This window comes from Bombina bombina, chromosome 6 (assembly GCF_027579735.1).
Source record: "Bombina bombina isolate aBomBom1 chromosome 6, aBomBom1.pri, whole genome shotgun sequence".
NCBI classification, from domain to species: domain Eukaryota; kingdom Metazoa; phylum Chordata; class Amphibia; order Anura; family Bombinatoridae; genus Bombina; species Bombina bombina.
In genome coordinates, this window is record NC_069504.1 from 445,801,607 (window position 1) to 445,822,195 (window position 20,589).

Sequence of the window (20,589 nt, forward strand, 5' to 3'; positions counted from 1 at the left end):
TCATAGCTAGAGGACTTTGAGTCCCACCCTGATTGACATATGCCACAGTTGTGATAGTCTGTCTGAAAACAAATGAATGGCTCTCTTCAACAGAGGCCAAACCTGAAGAGCCCTAAAAATAGCACAGAGTTCTAAAATATTGATTAGTAACCTCTCTTCTTGAGATTTCCAAACCCCTTGTGCTGTCAGAGATCCCCAGACAGCTCCCCAACCTGAAAGACTTGCATCTGTTGTGATTACAGTCCAGGTTGAACAAACGAGAGGCCCCTTGAGCTATACGATGGTGATCTAACCACCAAGTCAGAGAGAGTCGAACATTGGGATTTAAGAATATTAATTGTGATATCCTTGCATAATCCATGCACCATTGATTCAGCATACAAAGCTGAAGAGGTCTCACATGAAAACGAGCAAAGGGAATCGCGTCCGATGCTGCAGTCATGAGACCTAAAACTTCCATGCACATAGCCACTGAAGGGAATGATTGAGACTTAGGGTTTCGACAAGCTGAAACCAATTTTATTTTTCTCTTGTCTGTTAGAGGCAGAGTCATGGACACTGAATCTATCTGGAAACCTAAAAAGGTGGCCCTTGCCTGAGGAATCAAGAAACTCTTTGGTAAATTGATCCTCCAACCATGTTTTTGAAGAAACAACACTAGTTGATTAGTGAGAGATTCGGCTAAAATGTAAAGACTGAGCTAGTACCAAGATATCGTCCAAATAAGGAAACCCCGCAATACCCTGTTCTCTGATTACAGAGAGTAGGGCACCGAGAACCTTCGAAAAAATTCTTGGAGCTGTCGCTAGGCCAAATGGAAGAGACAAATTGGTAATGCTTGTCTAGAAAAGAGAATCTCAGAAATCGATAGTGGTCTGGATGAATTGGAATATGAAGATATGCATCCTACAAGTCTATCGTGGACATATAATGACCCTGCTGAACAAAAGGCAGAATAGTCCTTATAGTCACCATTTTGAAAGTTGGCACTCACAAAACGATTCAAAATTTTCAGATCCAGAACTGGCCTGAATTAATTTTCTTTCTTTTGGACAATGAATAGATTTGAATAAAACCCCAGACCCTGTTCCTGAAACAGAACTGGCATGATTACCCCTGAAAGCTCTAGATCTGAAACACACTTCAGAAAAGCCTGAGCCTTCACTGGATTTGCCGTTACTTACTCTGAATCCTGTTCGATACCCTTGAGAGACAATACTCTGAATCCAATGATTTTGGATAGAACCTGCCCAAATGTTTTGGAAAAATCTGCCCCCCACCAGTTGAACTGGAATGAGGGCCGCACCTTCATGCAGACTTGGGAGCTGGCTTTGGTTTCTTAAAAGGCTTGGATTTATTCCAACTTGAAGGTTTCCAATTGGAACCAGATTCTTTGGGGGAAGGATTGGCTTTCTGTTTCTTATTCTGTTGAAAAGAACGAAAACTATTAGAAGCTTTAGATTTACCCTTAGATCTTTTATCCTGAGGCAAAAAAAAAACTCCCTTCCACCCCAGTGACAGTTAAAATAATAGAATCCAACTGAGAACCAAATAAATTGTTACCTTGGAAAGAAAGATAGTAATCTAGATACTATGTCAGCATTCCAATATTTGAGCCACAAAGCTCTTCTAGCTAAAATAGCTAGACATAGATTTAACATAAATTTTTATATAAAAAATATCACAGATAAAATGATTAGCATGTTGAAGCAAACGAACAATGCTAGACAAATCAGAATCTGTTTCCTGTTGCGCTAAGCTTTCCAACTAAAAAGTTGATGCAGCTGCAACATCAGCCATAGATATAGCAGGCCTAAGAATGTAGCCAGAAAATAAATAAGCTTTCCTTAGGAAACATGAATCTTATCTATCTAAAGGATCCTTAAAAGAAGTACTATCTTCCATAGGAATAGTAGTACGTTTGGCAAGAGTAGAGATAGCCCTATCAACTTTGGGGATTTTTTTCCCAAAACTCTAATCTAGCTGCTGGCAAAGCATACAACTTTTTTATTCCTTCTTCTAGGTTTAAAGTACCACCAGACCTATCCCATTCCTTTGAAATCATATCAGAAATAGCATCAGGAACTGGAAAAACCTCTGGGGTAACCAAAGGAGGTTTATAAACAGAATTTAAACGTTTACTAGTTTTAGTATCAAGAGGACTAGTTTCCTCAATATCCAAAGTAATCAATGCCTCTTAAGCAAGGAACGTATATACTCCATCTTAAAGAGATAAGATTTGTCAGTGTCAATATCTGAGGTAGGATCGTCTGAATCAGATAGATCCTCATCAGAGGAGGATAATTCAGTATGTTGTCGGTCATTTGACATTTCATCAACTTTATGAGAAGTTTTAAAAGACCTTTTACGTTTATTAGAAGGCGGAATAGCAGACAAAGCCTTCTGAATCGCATCAGCAATAAAATCTTTTATATTCACAGGGATATCCTGTACATTAGATGTTGAAGGAACAACACGCATTGTACTAGTACCATGACAACTGTTACATACTACAGCTGGAGATATAATCTCTGCTATCTTACAAGAGATACACTTAGCTTTGGTAGAACTGTTATCAGGCAGCAGGATTCCAACATATGTTTTTGAGACAGGATCAGATTGAGACATTTTGCAAATGTAAGAAAAAAAAAAAAAAAAAAACATATAAAGCAAAATTATCAATTTCCTTATATGGCAGTTTCAGGAATGTGGGAAAAAATGCAAACAGCACAGCCCTCTGAGCATAAAAAAGGCAAGAGGCATATAGGAAGTGGGGTTTAATAATTAAATTATTTGGCACAAAGTATGACGCAACGCAAAATGAAAAATGTTGCCGCTAACATCCGGAAATGACGCAACTCGCGTCATGGCAGATGCAACCTTGTGCAAGGAAACCTGGCGTCAACTAAGAAGCTGGAAATTACGAATTTGCGTCACCGAACGTATCTTCGCGGCAAAAAAAATCTTGAGCAATAAATATCAGCATTTTGCAACCTTGCGAGCCTAATTTTGCCCGCGAAATTTAATGAAAAAGCAGTCAATTTAAAGAAAAGACTATACCCCAGGGAAGAAAAAATAACTTCCTAAATATGTTTTCCCAACTTTGAAAAAGGAAATACATAAACCTGACTCATGGCAAATATAAGTACAATACATATATTTAAAACTTTATATTAATACATAAAGTGCCAAACCATAGCTGAGAGTGTCTTAAGTAATGAAAACCTATTTACCGAAAGACACCCATCCACATATAGCAGATATCCAAACCAGTATTGAAACAGTATCAGTAGAGGTAATGCAACATGAAAGTATATCGTCAATCTGAAAAGGAAGGTAGGAGATGAATCTCTACGACCGATAACAGAGAACCTATGAAAAGATTTCCCATGAGGAAAACCATTGAATCAATAGGTGATACTCCCTTCACATCCCTCTGACATTCACTGTACTCAGAGGAATCGGGCTTCAAAATGCTGAGAAGCGCATATCACAGAAGAAAATCAAGCACAAACTTACTTCACCACCATAGGGAGGCAAAGTTTGTAAAACTGAATTGTGGGTGTGGTGAGGGGTGTATTTATAGGTATTTTGAGGTTTGGGAAACTGCCCCTCCTGGTAGGATTGTATATCCCATACGTCACTAGCTCATGGACTCTTGCCCATTACATGAAAGTACATTTATACACTAGATTGCCAGAATGATGTGTCTACTAAAATGGATTAAAAACTACAGTTTAAGGTTAATTTACTCCTATATCCATATAAACAGTCTCCAAGACAAAGATTTTTGTAAAGGAGAAATTAGTATAAAAAACAAAACAGAGCTTAAAATAAGGCTGCTTTCACTAAGCAAAACAAATACTAGGAGTACATCACCAAGTGAATGGATACTACTAAAGGGACATGAAACTTTGATACTGCAATATATTTTGCATTAGGAGTAGTAAAACAAATATTGAAGATTACTTGCATTATTAATTTCCCCCCCTTTTCCTGCAATTAAACTCTCAGAATTGGAAGCACATACTGCAGACTTCATATACCTCACCCTAATTGGCTTCAGCAGAGGTAATAAGTGCAAACAATCCAGGGTATGGCTAACGATAACGACGACAAGTATGGCTAAGCATTGGTACTGCTTATAAATCACTAGATATGTTTATTTTCCATTTAAAATTAGATATGGATAAGCATTGGAAATGCTGATAAAATCGCCATTTATTTATTTCCCATAAAAAAAAAATAAGTATAGTCAAATACTGGTAATGCTGATAACCCACCAGACAGGGTTAATTGCTGTAAAATAAATAAGTACGTTTAAGCACAGATAATGTTGATAAATCACCATACGTGAGTTTATTTTATAAGAAATAAGTATGGTTAAACATAAGAAATGGTAATGCTAATAAATGTATAGTTTATGTTCACATAAGAAAATAAATATGGTTAAAGGGATACTGAACCCAATTTTTTTTCCCTTTCATGATTCAGATAGAGCCTGTAATTTTAAGCAACTTTCTAATTTACTCCTATTATCAATCTTTCTTCGTTCTCTTGGTATCTATTTGAAAAGCAGGAATTTAAGCGTACAAGTCTGCCCATCTTTGGTTCAGCACCTGGGTAGTATTTGCCGATTGGTGGCTAAATGTAGCCACCAAACGCTATCCAGGGATCTGAACCAAAAACGGTCTGGCTCCTATGCTTAAATTCCTGCATTTTCAAATAAAAATACCAAGAGAACAAAGACAAATTTATAGTAAGAGTAAATTAGAAAGTTGCTTAAAATTACATGCTCTATCTAGGGCTGCAACAACTAATCGGTAAGTTTTGATCATAAAAATAGTTGTCAACAAATCTCATTATCAATTAGGTGGTCAGCGATTAGTTGGTCAGTTGCACAGCACCAGCTGCTTTAATCTGCCGATCTACTGCAACTAAGATTGTGCAAAAAAAATTGAATTTATTTATTTTTTTAATCTTTTTTCTATCCGATTAATCGGACAATAATTATCCGATTAATCGGATAGAAAAAATAATAATAAATAAAAATGTTTGCACAATACCATGTGCAGGAGTTCATCGGATTGAAGCAGCTGGTGCTGTGCAATTAACCAACTAATCTCTGACCACCTAATTGATAATGACATTCTTTGACAACTATTTTTATGATCAATCTTACCGATTAGTTGTTGCAGCCCTAGCTCTATCTGAATCATGAAAGAAAGAAAAAAAAATGTGGATTAGAGAGCACTATAGGCCCCATGACAGTACTAAGGAGATATGTTACAAATCAGCCTGCGGCGGAAAGGAGGTTACCACCTTACCGCCGTGTCCCAGCATTCAACTGTGTTATGCCCTAATCCTCCAGTCCCATGACTGAAACTCTAAGGAAAAACAATATTTTATGAAAAGCAGCCGTGTTGGACCCACCCGAGTCCAGAAACACAGCAGAGTGGCACTAAATAAAAGCATTAAAGTCAGGCCTGCACTGACCTATACATATCCCACAAGAACAAATCATATACCCTACAATAGAAAACTGGATGAGTCCCTTCTAGGCAAGCAACTAGCCCCGTAGTGATGGAAAGTACTTCTGGCTTGAGAAACCCTGTTCATACTGTAAACACTGTAGGGAAAACTATATGGGTCTATCCATAAAACAACCTTGGTCCTTAGGTTCTATACGTGGCCTAAATTACCCCATAAAACTGCAGCAAAAATTTAGTAACTAACCCCATGCAGTCCCTGAGATACATAACCCATTCCTAGATTGGTGGAAATTTGGTAAACAATCTTCTCTTTTAGGCAACAAGCGATTAGCGGGATTCAAGTAATAAATAAATCAGGTCTTAACATCCTGAGTAGATCCATCTATTGTCCTCAATCTTGCAGCAGTTCCAAGTCTGACAGAGACCTGTGACACAAGGAAAATCAGCTTAACACTGTTTGCCCAAAAGGGAGGATAGCATAAGTATACTGGAAGCAGGCATGGGGAACTTCCCTGCAACATCCAGAAACTAACAAACATTCACCAAAACTCTACTAAGAGAATTACATGGCTACCAACAACTCCCCTGCCCTCTCTTGCAGGAAACAATCCATTAAAAGGACAAAGAAATCAGAATCTTGAGCAGAGAGCCTCTCTCTGCCAACCTCTATGAAACAGTTAGGGTAGGGGAAGTGGGAGGGATACTTCAGTTTTTTTTTAGGGTGTCTTTGCCTCCTCCTGGTGGCCAGGTGAAGTATTGCCCATAGGTTATTCATGTTTTCCTGGACCATCACTGCCATTAGAAAGAAAAAGGGGGCCACCTATTTCAGAACTCACAATCATATATATTAGGTTTAGTTCACCTCCGAATGAGGAATGCGGCAGCTCTTCGTGCTGCTCTGCTATTTTCGTTAACGCATTTGTTCTTGTGCAACAGCAACGCACTAAAATCTGTGCAAATCCACACAAGAATAAATGCAGCAATGAAAATAGCACAAGAATAAATTGAGCAACGAAAATAGCCAAGCAGCACGAAAAGCTACCTTCTTCCACATTTTGAGGTGAACGAAAACTGCAAATGCACGTATCTAATATATATATTCCCATTTTATGATGGGAGTATTTTTGGTTTTGATTGCTTTAATAGATGCCACTTCCTTTAACCCCTGTGCTAAGAAGAAGCTTTTTTACTGCTTACAATTAAACACTACTGTAAATTATAGTTAATTTTTCCCAGCAGGACCAGCTCATTCAGAATATACAATTATTATATTTAGATTTCACTGCAGATGAGAAGGCTGCAACATGCCTGATGCAACGTTTATCACTGAGAAATGCGTTGCATGGTTTCTCTACATTTATGCTAGAGATTATGCTATATCAAGCATGAGTTGCTTTTAAACTGTGTGTTTTTAAATAAATCACTTTGATGTTTTTAACTCTCATTGCACGGTATTTATCCCTGAGCTTACGCTACCTATAGGGTTTATTCCCTTCATTTGGTTACCTCCTTCTGTTCCTGATCTGCTGTGGCCTTGCACCGTGGGGATCCATCTGGATGGTCCTCAGCTAGCTGGACTGCTGTAGATATCCAGCCTGCTTCTATGGGCATAAGTGAATGCCTTCTCTAAATGTGAGTACCCTGTGTGCATTCTCCCTTCTTATATCACATTGTACTATTGACCTGCACAATTGGTGCCTCTTTCTGTTTCATATTATACTATACATCTTCCATTTCCTGATGAAGTAAGAGAGCTGCCTATTCATCTTCTATATCAAGCATATCATCTGTTGGATATCGTTGAAGCTGGAAGTATTTGGCTCATTAACTTTATATGCTATTTTTTATAGCACTATTTATCTAATTTATGGGATAATGGGACATTAAGAAATCATATCTACTGTAATACCACAAGCACTCCTGTGCCATATTTACCTATATATTGTGTTATTCATTTATATTTCGTAATTATATATTTGTCATTTCACACCTGTGCTATTAAGTTTTTGAGCGCCTCATAGAGGATTTTTATATTCTTATATTTATATGTCATATTTTATGCTTTGGCTTTAATGTAGTAAACAGATGTTTTTATTACCAAAAACAGACATTTGTGAAGTTATACCAAGACCACTTAAAAAAAACAGAAACTCACATTAACATCCTTTTCTTTTTCTTCCTTTTTTTCCTCCTCTTTATCTTCCTTTTCTTTTTTCTTTTCTTTAGATGCCTCTGTATTGTCAGTTTTCTCTTCGGATTTAGATCTAGAAAGGTTAAACAAAAATGGTACTAAGTGCCACGAAGTTTAATACAAGGTCTGTCAGAATAACCTGACTATTTTGTGACGTCAGATCATCCGGCGCTATTGGTGTAAGGCGAGTGGTGGTAATTTTAATATTTTATGCTGTCTATAGTATTTACGTTGCCAGCATGTTGTGGACCAGAGAGCACCGTGCTTTTGTGATAGAAAGCTTTTTCCGGCATTATGACGGATTAAAACACAGCGTCTTTATGCTGTGGGTAAAATATTTACACCAAACAGGGTCCACATTACAGAGAGAAAAAAAATAAATACACTCAGGACACCTCAGAATATTAAAGCTGTCAGACAAGATTTGTGCAGTCTCCACACCGGTCAGCTGTGAAGCATGCCCTTACATTAGGAAGATCAGATAGGAGTTTAAAACTAATCTAGAACACCGATCTGAAATTCCATCCCTGCAAAATGGTGGTCCAGGAGCTAAATGATCATGACCATGCTAACCACAAAGCCTCTAGTGAAGCCATCCTTAACAGTGTCACAGCTGACATCAGTGCGCTGTCAAGTGATGAAGTGCACTTTCACCTGTCAGACTGTGTCAATAAACAAAACTTTCGGTACTGGTCTGAAAATAACCCTAGGGAGCTAAATAAAAGACCCCTCCACTGTGAAAGTGTCACTGTCTGGTGTGCTGTCTAACTTTGGGGTGATAGGACCGTACTTTTTTGAGGAGGATGCTCGTGTGGTCACTGTCACCTCATATCGCTTTGTGCAGATGCTGACAACCTTCCTGGGACCGAGACTTGCAGAGCTTGGAAATCCTACGGTCTGGTCCCAGCAAGATGGAGCTACAGTCCATACTGCAAGAACATCAATGGAGGTGCTGAAGCAGATGTTCCCTGGGCACCCGATTTCTCTCCATGAAGATGTTGCCTGGCCAGCGCGCTCACCTGATCATGCGGTGTGCGATTTCTTCCTCTGGGGGTACCTGAAAGCAAGAGTTTTCAAGCACAGACCCCAGACCACCGCTGAGCTGAAGACTGCCATTAAAATTTAAATTGCTGCAATACCTGAGGAAATGATCAGGCGAGCGATGAGAAGCTGCATTAATGTGTCCGAAATAACGGGAATCATCTGGACAATGTCATATTTAAAACAACTTTTTTTCTTTTGCTTCTGGTATAATTTAGAATAGGTTTAGCTAGAAAAATAATTTACCATTAAAAATTGTAGTTACTGCTCTTTCATGATGTTAAACATTTTAAACAAGAAAACTGTGTCTGTGTTTATTGACAGAAAACAGTCAGGTTATTCTGCTGGACCCTGTAGTATAGATTTCCGCATTGGGAATGGAAACAATGCAAACTGATTGCACTCGGTGACAAAGTGAAATGTTTTAGATGGTGAGCTATAAAGTAAGCCATAACATATTTGGCCAGGTCCAGCAACATTACCATCTACATAATGAGAGATATATATATATATATATATATATATATATATATATATATATATATATATATATATATATATATATATATATATATATATATATATATATATATATATATATCACTTTTACAAAAAGGTTTGAGCTTTGCCCCTAGTTGTAGTTTTGATTTATTTTCTACCATTCTAGATGTAAATAGATTTGTAAGAGACCTTACTTTGAAGAAACATTATTTTAATGATGAGTCAGAGGAACATAGTGTAACACAAAAAGATGGAGATAATAGTACTACTATTGAGTCACAACATCATTTCAATTTTAACTTTAACGACCAAGCAGCCATGACAGACATGCTGGAGCTAATGAGGGATAGCAATGTTGATCAAAGATTTGGCCCCTCAGAAAAAGATATTGATCTTGGTAGATTTAAAGATAAAACCTATTTTTATCCTATACATAGTAGGGGCTTAAACTTACAGGTCTTTCAACAGACACTTGAGACTCAGCTCATTGAATTGGACAGCAAAAATAAAAGCACTACTAGTAAAGGTTATAAAAATAACAATTTGACTGCACTTGAAAGAAAAGCCATCATTGATCTTAAAAATGATCCGAATATAGTCATTAGGGAATCAGATAAGGGTGGTAATACTGTTATCTTAAACAAATGTGATTATGTGGCAGAAGCCAATAGGCAACTTGCCAATGAGGCTGTATACCAGCCCTTGATCTGTGACCCTACTGATAATTTTCGTAGATCATTAGCTGAGATAGTTCACAAAGCTAAACTGGATGGAGTGATTTCTGAGAAGGTGGTGGAATATCTATTACCTAAACATCCAACTATGCCGATATTCCACCACTTGCCTAAACTTCACAAAGACCCCAAAAACCCTCCGGGCCGTCCGATCGTGGCCGGTATTGGTTCACTTAATGAAAGACTTTCGGATCTAGTTGATACGTTTTTACAGCCTATAGTTACTAATCTATATGGTTATTTACGAGACACTACAGCACTTATTGCTCAGGTCGAACACATAACTTGGTGTGAGAATTACAGATTAGTCACAATGGATGTGACATCATTATACACATTATACACATCCATCCCTCACGATATGGGATTACAAGCATTAATGTTTTTTCTTACGAATTTCACTACTTATGATTTTTTGAAATTCAATTTTTGTACACTGCTGTTGAATATTTACTTACACACAATTTTTTTATGTTTGAGGGCAAGTACTATCTCCAGAGACGTGGCACGGCCATGGGTGCGAAACTCGCACCCTCATATGCAAATTTGTATATGGGGTTTTGGGAGCTGTGCCACGTCTTTGGGGATACTAATCCCTTTCGTGAGAACATTGTTTATTTTGGTAGGTATATAGATGATTTGCTTTTGGTGTGGGATGGGGACAGTCATTCGGTTCAACTGTTCCTTGAACACGCCAACAGCAATAATCTAAACCTTAAATTCACCATGTTTGAAAGTAGTGATTGCCTAAACTTTTTGGATATCACACTCACTTCACATACTGACACACATTCTTTGGAGGTAGAGTTATACAGAAAGAGTTCAGCGGGTAATACCATTCTTCACTCTTCCTCCTGTCACCCAAAACACACCATTAATTCTATACCCTATGGCCAAATGATTAGGACTAAAAGGAATTGCACCACTGAGGACAAATTTCAATCACATGCAGCCAATACCGGCCACAGATTGGAAGCCTGAGGTTATGATATGAAATTATTAAAGGAAACCAAGAATAGAGTGGATAAATTAAACAGAGATGATCTTCTTACTACCAAATGTGTGAGTAAAACACAGAATAAGAGATATAACAATAAACCATATTTTACAACAAATTACAGTAAAGACTACAACAAAATTTGTGACATTATTCGTAACTGTTTTAAAAAGTGATGTCAAGTTAAGCAAAATAGTTCAACACGGCTGTAATTTTTCAGCACGTAAAGCAAAGACCTTAGGAAGCTTATTAGCTCCCTCAATGCTACCGTCACAAACTAACCAATCTTGGTTAAAGAGAAGAATAGGTTCCATGAAATGTCAAGGAAATATTTGTAAAACCTGCAAACACATCCAACAGGGTCCCAAATTTGTATCAAGTACAACAAATAGGGAGTTTGACATACGCTTCAGCATTTCATGTAACACCAAATTTGTCATTTATTTACTTACATGCCAAGGATGTAAAAAAACAGTACGTGGGGCGCACTAAACGTGCCCTGCGTGACAGGTTCTTACAACATCTCAGAGATATTGGCAACCCGGATTGTAATACACCAATAGCTAAGCACTTTAGAGAGGAACATAATTCTAATGATACCCTCTTGACAGTACAAGGCATTGACCATGTCCCTAGACACAGGAGAGGGGGCGATAGAGACTTTTGGACCAAAGGGAAGTGTTTTGGATTTTCCATCTCAAAACAAAGCACCCCTTTGGTCTAAATTCCATAATGGATGTTGATTTATTTTACTAATAGATTAATGACTGTTTTTTTCATTTTCTCTCCTTTTTAACAAAAAAGAAAATGAATTAAAGTATAAAATAAATATCTTTAAGTAAAAAATATCTTTAAGTGGAGATTGAGTTCTACATCCATTTAGGATCAAATCAGAGTAATAAAAATGTTTCATATATATCTAGCCATCTGACAGTTTTAAATAAACACACTTAACATTTATGTTTGCTTTAAAATGAAAATGTTTAATATAAGAAACAAAAAAACAATGATAATTTACCTTTAACCATGACTATCTAGGTAGTCATGGGTTAATTCAACAGATGCATGTAATTGATAATTAACTTTACCTTTAAATTAAGGCTTTTCCCAGCACTAGTTATGCCAGTGAACAAGGGCTGACATTAGGACCGAAACATGTTTGGCTGCTGTTGCTCTATGTCAGTTACAGGACTGTAGCTGATTTTCCCTTTTGTTTTTTCTTTCATGTTTTTACATGCAACTGATTTTTAACATTTTTGTACCAAATAAAGCTGTATTTTTCAACTTTTAACAATTTGACATATACTTTTTTCTTATGGTCTGGAGATGCGGATTAGCAGAGTGTTTGTATATATATATATATATATATCTCAATTAAAAGGGACACTAAATCCAAAATTATTCTTTCATGATCCAGATAGAGAATACAATTTTAAACAACATTCCAATTTGCTTCTATTATCTAATTTGCTTCATTCTTTAGATATTCTTTGCTGAAGAAATAGCAATGCACATGGGTGAGCCAATCACGAGGCATCTATGAGCAGCTACCAATCAGCAGATAGTAAGCCTATCTAGATATGCTTTTCAGCAAAGGATATCAAGAGAATGAAGCAGAATAGATACTAGAAGTAAATTAGAAAGTTGTTTAAAATTGCCTGCTCTTTCTAAATAATGAAAGAAAAAAAATTGTGTTTCATGTACCTTTAATAAATCTCTATTTTTTCCCCCCCCATTTACTTTAGTTAGATCACTTTACTCGGATTTTGGTTCTCTCCAGCACCTGTCCTGGTTTTCTTGGAACTTTTCCATATTCATGAGTGGATCTTGGTATTATTGGAGCACATATTTTCATTCAATAAATCCAAAGTGTTTACATAATAATAATAATAATAATAATAATAATAATAATAATAATATTATTATTATTAATATTTCATTGTAAGTCAGTTTCACTTCCAAATAAAATTACCATTTCATAATGCAACATACCTTACTTCTCTCTTTTTGTTCTTGCTGGGGCTCTTACTCCTTGACCTTCTTCGCTCTCGACTACGTGATCTTCTCCTTTCCCGGCTTCTTTCCCTCTCTCTGCTTGCCCTACGACTACCATTAGAAGATAAGACAAAAAGAGCATAATAAATATGTATTAGAATTACTCAGTGTCAAACTTTCTTATGGTGTTATTTTTATGGAAGACACTCCTATGCAATCAGACAAAAAAAAACAAATGTGAAAGAAAAATAAATAATTTAGTGAAATAATTAAGTAAAACTCAGGCACTGATTATAGCAATTCTGAATGAGCGTAAATCCCTACCCAGGTCTCTTTCTATCTCTGGAACGGGATCTTCTACGTTCTCGGCTATGTGAACGTTCTCTTCTACGTTCTCTGTCCCTCTCACGGCTCCTGGAGCGGCGATCTTCTCCTCTCTTGGATCTCTTATCAGGAGGAGATCGACTTCTTGACCTGCTGCCTGATCGGCCACGTGAGGATGATCGTTTTCGGTAATGCCTAAAAATTATACAAGTTTTAACACCAGGTGACTTTTTTAAGAGACAAAATTTGACACAAAGGTTTAGGAATATACAGGTGGCCCTAGTTTTACAACGGTTCAATTTACACCGTTTCAGAATAACAACCTTTTTTTCCAGTCATGTGACTGCTATTGCAAAGCATTGAGAAGCAGTGCATTTATTAAAATAGCCAGTAGGTGGAGCTGTCCGCTTGTATTGCAGCAAAGCCAAGCAAGCTGAAATTAATCTGTTTAATCAGACCTGAGCTGTCGAGCAGATTTCAAAGGAACAAGATCTTCTTGTCTATAAATCAGTCCAGATTGGAATGCATAGAAAGAACTGTTTGCAGAAAAATGCAAGTGAAGTCTGTGTTGTGTGATTATTGTATTATATTTATAATGCTGTTTAGCAAATGTTTTTGTTCATTTAACTTAGTTTAATTATATATTCTGTGTTGTGTGATTATTTTATTAGGTATATAATGTTTAGCATTTAAAGTCTTCATTTCAAAGCTTTAAAAATAATGTATTAGGTGTTACTTATGACAATTTTGAGAGGGGCCTGGAACCTATCTCCCTCACTTCCCATTGACTTACATTATAAACTGGGTTTCAATTTACAACAGTTTCGATTTACTACCATTCCATCTGGAACCTAACCCTGGCGTAAACTGAGGGCTACCTGTATTCTATAAACTGGATGGATTTTAGAAGTGTTTATTTACAGTGACCAGTGTTATGCAATTCTTTTTTATGACAGACAAAAGTGTGTTAACAGTCTGTTTTATTGCATACTACAGGTACATATTCCCAAAATCCAAACATTCTGAAATCGAAACTTTTAAAATTATTTAAAAAAAAAAAAAAAAAATTATAAAAAAAAATAGTTTCTGATGGTACTATGTATACAAAAGTATAAGAAATTATATATAACTACCTTTATGTTGCATGTATAAGTTGTGTTATGACGTGTAAATATTGCCTAGATGTAGGGTGACCATATTGCCCCTTTACAAAGGTACACATATGAAAAATACATAGGTCAGGGTTCTTATAATGGAACATTATTCAAAACATTTCTTTAAACATCCCTGACATATGTATTTTTCAGGTGTCCCTTTCTAAAACGGCAATATGGTCACCCTACCTAGATGACATAAGATATTGTTGTATACACTTTGTTCCATCACCTCTCCGAACTGTCCCATTTTAAAGATATAAATATTCCAAAATCAAAACTATTCTGAAATCCAAACCTTTTCCGGTCCCAAGCAGTTTGGATAAAGGGTTTTCTACCTGTACTACATTTGGCACTTTATTAAAGAAACAAAGTCTTAATGCATTTTAATTAAACACCTTTATCTGAACATGTAACACTCTCACATCTCTAACATTTTCTGTGCAACAGGCTGGAGACCACATAATCAGATGTATGAGTGTAGTTATACTGAAAGGGAGCAGAGGGCAGCACACTGCACTATTGTTTACAGACCTATGTATTATACCCCAACAAGTGATTAAAACATTAAAATTTAGTCCCAGAGAGTAAATTCACTGTTGATCCTAAAATTAAAGGGTCAGTTTACCCTATTTTTTCTTCCCTTTAATTTGTTCCCAATTATCCATTTGACCTGCTGGAGTGTGTTAAATTGTTCACAAATAGCTGCTTTACTTTATATAGGCATTTGAAATAGCTGATTTTTCCTGTGGTATCTTTATCTATACTGAAAGTTTCTATACTTAAAATGGACATGAAACCCAATTTTTTTTCTTTCATTATTCACAGAGAATACAATTTTTAAAAAGCTTGCTTCATTCTCATGTTATTTTTTTTTTGTTGAAAAGATACCTAGGTAGGTAGAGTTCACATGTGAAGCACTACTTGACAGGAAATAGGGCTGCCATCTAGTGCTCTTGCTAATGTATAACATTGTTGCAAAACTGCTGCCATATAGCGCTAAAGACACACACACTCCTGAGCTTATATCCCTGCTTTTCAACAAAGGATAATAAAGAAAAATTAAATAGAAGAAATTAGAAAGTTGTTTAAAATTCTATGCTCTATCTGAACCGTGAAATAAAATGTTGGGGTTTTTGTCCCTTTAAGTATAGGTTATATAAAAGCTAAGTAAATATAGCCAAAAAATGAAACACAATCCTATTGGGGAGTAGGAAAAATAGCAATAGAAAAATAACATGTTATTGGTTCTCTAAGTATTTGGTTTTGGTATACAAACAGATAATATAAAGAAGCATGTGTGTACAGAAAAATATATATAAAAAAAAAAAATTCCCTGCAAGCTGGGCCCATTTTAATGGGATGTGGTTTCAAATAAAACCAGTTATTGGTAAAGGTGTAGTTTAGCATCTCAAATTCAGAAGGTACCACATCCCCGTCGGGCATGGATAGGTTCCCAGCAGCGGTTGTGGCGCCCGGGAGCGATATTGTTAGAGCGCTGCGGCGCCCGGGGACGATATTGGAAAAGAGTGATCTGTTCCAATACCTGCCCCGGGCGCCGCAACCGCCACTGGGAACCTATCCATGGTCCCCCCTCTCACGTTACCTTTCTGAAGTAGTTTCCACTGTAAAGTGTATGGTTCTGAAGTAATTCCCACTGTAAAAATATAACATGTTTAGGTAAATGTGGAGTTGTTTCGCTCTGTTCTAATATCGTTCCCGAGCGCTGCAACCACCACTGGGAACCTATCAATGGTCCAACATGGCGGAATGTGGTACCTTCCGAATTTGGGACGCTAAACTACATCTTAACCCAGCTATTTCATACACAAAAACAATCAATTGTTCATACATTTTATACTCTGCAGCTGGTATAACAAGTCCTTGGAAAAACATTAAGGGAAAAACAATTTAATAGTACATTTTCCATAACACATCTGATTAGTAGCTACATGTGTAGCCAGCAGCTGTGTTCAGCTTCCAGCCATTAATACATTGCCAGTCTTTGCTGACCTGAAGCCCCTAATTGCCTGCAAGCAATATGTACAAGAAAAAAATATATATTCTAAATGTGTTTGAGCATTGTATTATTGCTGTGTGTTTAAATTAAGCAGGATCAGCAACAGGTTAAAAATAAAAAATAAAGTTCTAAAACATTTCAGGCAAAAAAAAAAATATGTATTAAGATTTACAAGCCTGAAAAAAGCATTACTATTATTCTACTTAATTAGAAATCTTGTTTAAAAAAAATATTAAACGAGTTTGACATTTCTTATTCAATAGCCACTTTTAGTATATACTTTTTTTATTATGCACTTTTTACAAAATAAAAAAAACATCGCACACGCTATAAAACGCACAACCTACAGCTGGACATGCACACATTTTTTACACATTTGTATCGTAGAGTAAAAAAGAAAAACAAAAAACACGATACGCCATTTTATTAATGCGTGAGGTTTACATTTATGGTGATACGACAGCTGTAGTAATCACGCTCACCTAGACTCGCGCCCCATGATTCAGAAGGCCTCCCCTCTCCGGAGTGGTCGTAACTTCCGCTCCCGTTGCACAAACTACAGGCTCCAGCACCGCTAAATTACTAATAGAGATAACCACCGGAACAACGTTAGGCAGGGTTCAATGAACAGGGACTCCTAGCGGCCGGAGGTCAACAATACACAGTACCAATATCATAAACAGGAAGTGACATTAATGTATGTTTGTGTTACTGGCATTTTCAAAGGAGTCCAAAGGAGTCTAGCTTGCAAACTGCAATTCCACTCTAGACAGGAAACATGTGACCTCTACCCAAAGTTTTTTGTTTTTTTTAAATCAACTTTAATGTAACAAACAATCTATAGACAATCATTCTGAAAACTAAACATTTTGCAGCTTTCTTGTTCTTAATGTTCACTCACAGTGGTTTATGTTGATTGTCACTTATAAGGTAACTACTGACTGTGAATGAACATTAAGAACAAGAAAGCTGCAAAATGTACAAGGCTGAAGTTGGATTCTTATTCAGTCAGCTTCTTATTCTGCGACTGATTGCAATTTTAAAAATTTATAAACAAAATATCTAGCATTATTTTTATTTTAAATAAAATAATACACTTTCCAAAAACCTGAACAAATTTACATTTACAGAGAGGGAAGGGGACAGGGGATACTCCTCTAGCTCTCCTCTGTGGGTACCATAGTGGACCCGGCAATTTATCAGTAGATAGGGGGTAGAGGGGAGCGCCAAAATAGGCTGAGGAAGGGGACTGGGGGGACTATGAATCTACAATACTGAAACACAATAATAAAAGTATTAAAAACCTAAAATTTATTAACAGTAGTGTTAAAATATAAATGAGGTCCTCACAAAAAAAAAAAAATAATTAATTAATAAAATTAATTAATAAAAGACAATCCATGGATCCATGTTACAATAGTCAACAATAAAAAAACAGTAGAAAAGCACATAAAAACAAAGGATGAAAGAGTGGCCTGCAGTGCCGACCCTATAAGATGAATGGATGTTAGTATGCTCAGATTGCACAGTGAGTAGTCCTGAGGTAACTAATAGTTCATATATGTCCAAACACGTTGTAGAAAATGTTGAAAAAAGTTAAAAAGTTAAAAAAAAAGTTTGGATTTTTTTAACTATTATTCACATTTTTTGGACACAGGATAGGACACTGAACATTCACTATTGCTTTGGATTTTTTTAACTTTTTTCAACATTTTTCAACATTTTCTACAACGTGTTTGGACATATATGAACTATTAGTTACCTCAGGACTACTCACTGTGCAATCTGAGCATACTAACATCCATTCATCTTATAGGGTCGGCACTGCAGGCCACTCTTTCATCCTTTGTTTTTATGTGCTTTTCTACTGTTTTTTATTGTTGACTATTGTAACATGGATCCATGGATTGTCTTTTATTAATTAATTTTATTAATTAATTAATTATTTTTTTTTGTGAGGACCTCATTTATATTTTAACACTACTGTTAATAAATTTTAGGTTTTTAATACTTTTATTATTGTGTTTCAGTATTGTAGATTCATAGTCCCCCCAGTCCCCTTCCTCAGCCTATTTTGGCGCTCCCCTCTACCCCCTATCGACAGACATGTTGTCAGCCTGACCCAACGCTCTTTATGGCAAACAAATTGTTGACAACCTTGCCACTTCATATATTTTACCTTTTCTGAATATGTGATATTTTAAAAGGGTTACCTGCGGTTGACAGAGCGTTACCTACACGCCACTCCGGGATGGGAATTTGTGATCAATAAGGATTTAGAGGTATGTGCCTTGGTGATAACTGTGTTTATATCTAGAAGTTAGTTACTTTATAAGCACACAGTTTGAGGCAGTATCCTCCCTACATGTACCAGGCGAGGGGAAGGGGAATCCTCTCTATGGTATTATCTGCACAGCCTTAAGGGCTATAATACTTGGGACTACACTCACCTACAAGCTTTCTCAGCGCTAGGGGGTGCTGATCCTCCCTATAGAGACTATTTCTCAATTGACACCTTATATGGTAAGCCACCATTGGCTCATTTCCCCATCTATTGTTTATTAAAATCCTGTGGGCCACTCATTTCTGTGTGGATATATACAGAGCGTGAGCCCCTTTATATAGCAGACATGTTCTTAGCCAGGTCTAACGCTTTTTTTTTCCCCAAAAGTGTTTTTATTAAGGCAAACAAACAATAATAACAATCAAGGAATGAAGGGTAACATCTCCATAACAATAACACAGATCAATAGTCTCATACAGTAATACATCATTAAGCAAGACGTTAATTGAGGCAAAGTATCACCCTTCATCAATGCCTATTTTTGTAATGATTAAAGGGACACTGTACCCAAATTTTTTCTTTTGTAATTCAGAAAGAGCATGCAATTTTAAGCAACTTTCTAATTTACTCCTATTATCAATTTTTCTTCGTTCTCTTGCTATCATTATTTGAAAAAGAAGGCATCTAAGCTTTTTTTTTGGTTTCAGTACTCTGGACAGCACTTTTTTATTGGTGGATGAATTTATCCACCAATCAGCAAGGACAACCCAGGTTGTCCACCAAAAATGGGCCGGCATCTAAACTTACATTCTTGCATTTCAAATAAAGATACCAAGAGAATGAAGAAAATTTGATAATAGGAGTCAATTAGAAAGATGCTTAAAATTTCATGCTCAATCTGAATCACGAAAGAAAATTTTTGGGTACAGTGTCCCTTTAAAGACTCTGGCATCTTCAATATAATAGAGATCCACTCATGGGATCTGGTGACTAGGGCCAATCTGAAGACATCTTCCGAGAATTCGAAGAGTCCTCATCATATGTTAGGAAAACCAATAGGGTTACAAGCTTAGTCTAAGCTTATATGAACAACGTGTATACATTGTAACATTTTAAACAGACATATCAAACAAGGTGGGGAACAGTAAAGGGGGAAAACATGACAATATTAGAGTATATAAGCAATCACCACTGTGCTAAAGAAAAACAAGAGTGCAGGGATTATCTCCCAAATAAAACCAAGTGCTAATATGCATAGGAATATAACTGTACACATTATTATGGTTGTCACAGGAGCAAGGAGTTGTTAAATTAATCTAAGAGTATAAATCTTGGTAAGTCTGGTAAAAGCTCATATTTAGGAAGTAAGTATATCCCACATAGGTCACTTCTAATAAAATGTCACCTTGCCACCCATATCGACCAGTTCTGTTAATAAGCTCCAACTCTCAGAAGTACATGCAAGATAAGTATATTAACCTCACCTGTGACCCTTGGGCCATAACAGCACATCTCAAATGTATACACATATATTAGATTTATATTGAGCTAACAGTTATATCTTATCTACAGGGATGAACAAATTGTAAACAGTGGGACACACAAGAACAGTCACGCTGAACCTCTCAGTATTAAGATCCAGAGAGCCTATTTTACAGTCACACAGGTACCAGCTAAAACAAAAGCTCTCTGAACAGGGCAGAGACTACGTAACTCTGCCAAAAAGGAAGTATGGAGGATAAACTAATTATCCCTTACCACACAAGGGTGGGGAGGGGAAAGCGGATCCAGACGCCAGAAGTTCTCAAAATCTACATAAGCAAGGATTCCATAATGTTGGGCTTAGTATCTCTCTA

General features: G+C 36.5%; 1 protein-coding gene across 1 annotated transcript in view; it reads right to left on the reverse strand.

The window, feature by feature from the left end:
- Positions 1-17,108, reverse strand: part of DDX46 (DEAD-box helicase 46) — a 377,912-nt gene extending 360,804 nt beyond the window's left edge. Inside the window, exons 1-4 of the mRNA XM_053717210.1 lie at positions 16,932-17,108; positions 13,276-13,470; positions 12,949-13,062; positions 7,648-7,756 (exon numbers count right to left, since the gene is read on the reverse strand). Coding sequence (XP_053573185.1) covers positions 7,648-7,756; positions 12,949-13,062; positions 13,276-13,470; positions 16,932-16,948 — 435 coding nt within the window. The 5' untranslated portion in view covers positions 16,949-17,108. The remainder of the gene's footprint in view (positions 1-7,647; positions 7,757-12,948; positions 13,063-13,275; positions 13,471-16,931) is intronic.
- Between the last annotated feature and the right edge of the window lie 3,481 nt (positions 17,109-20,589).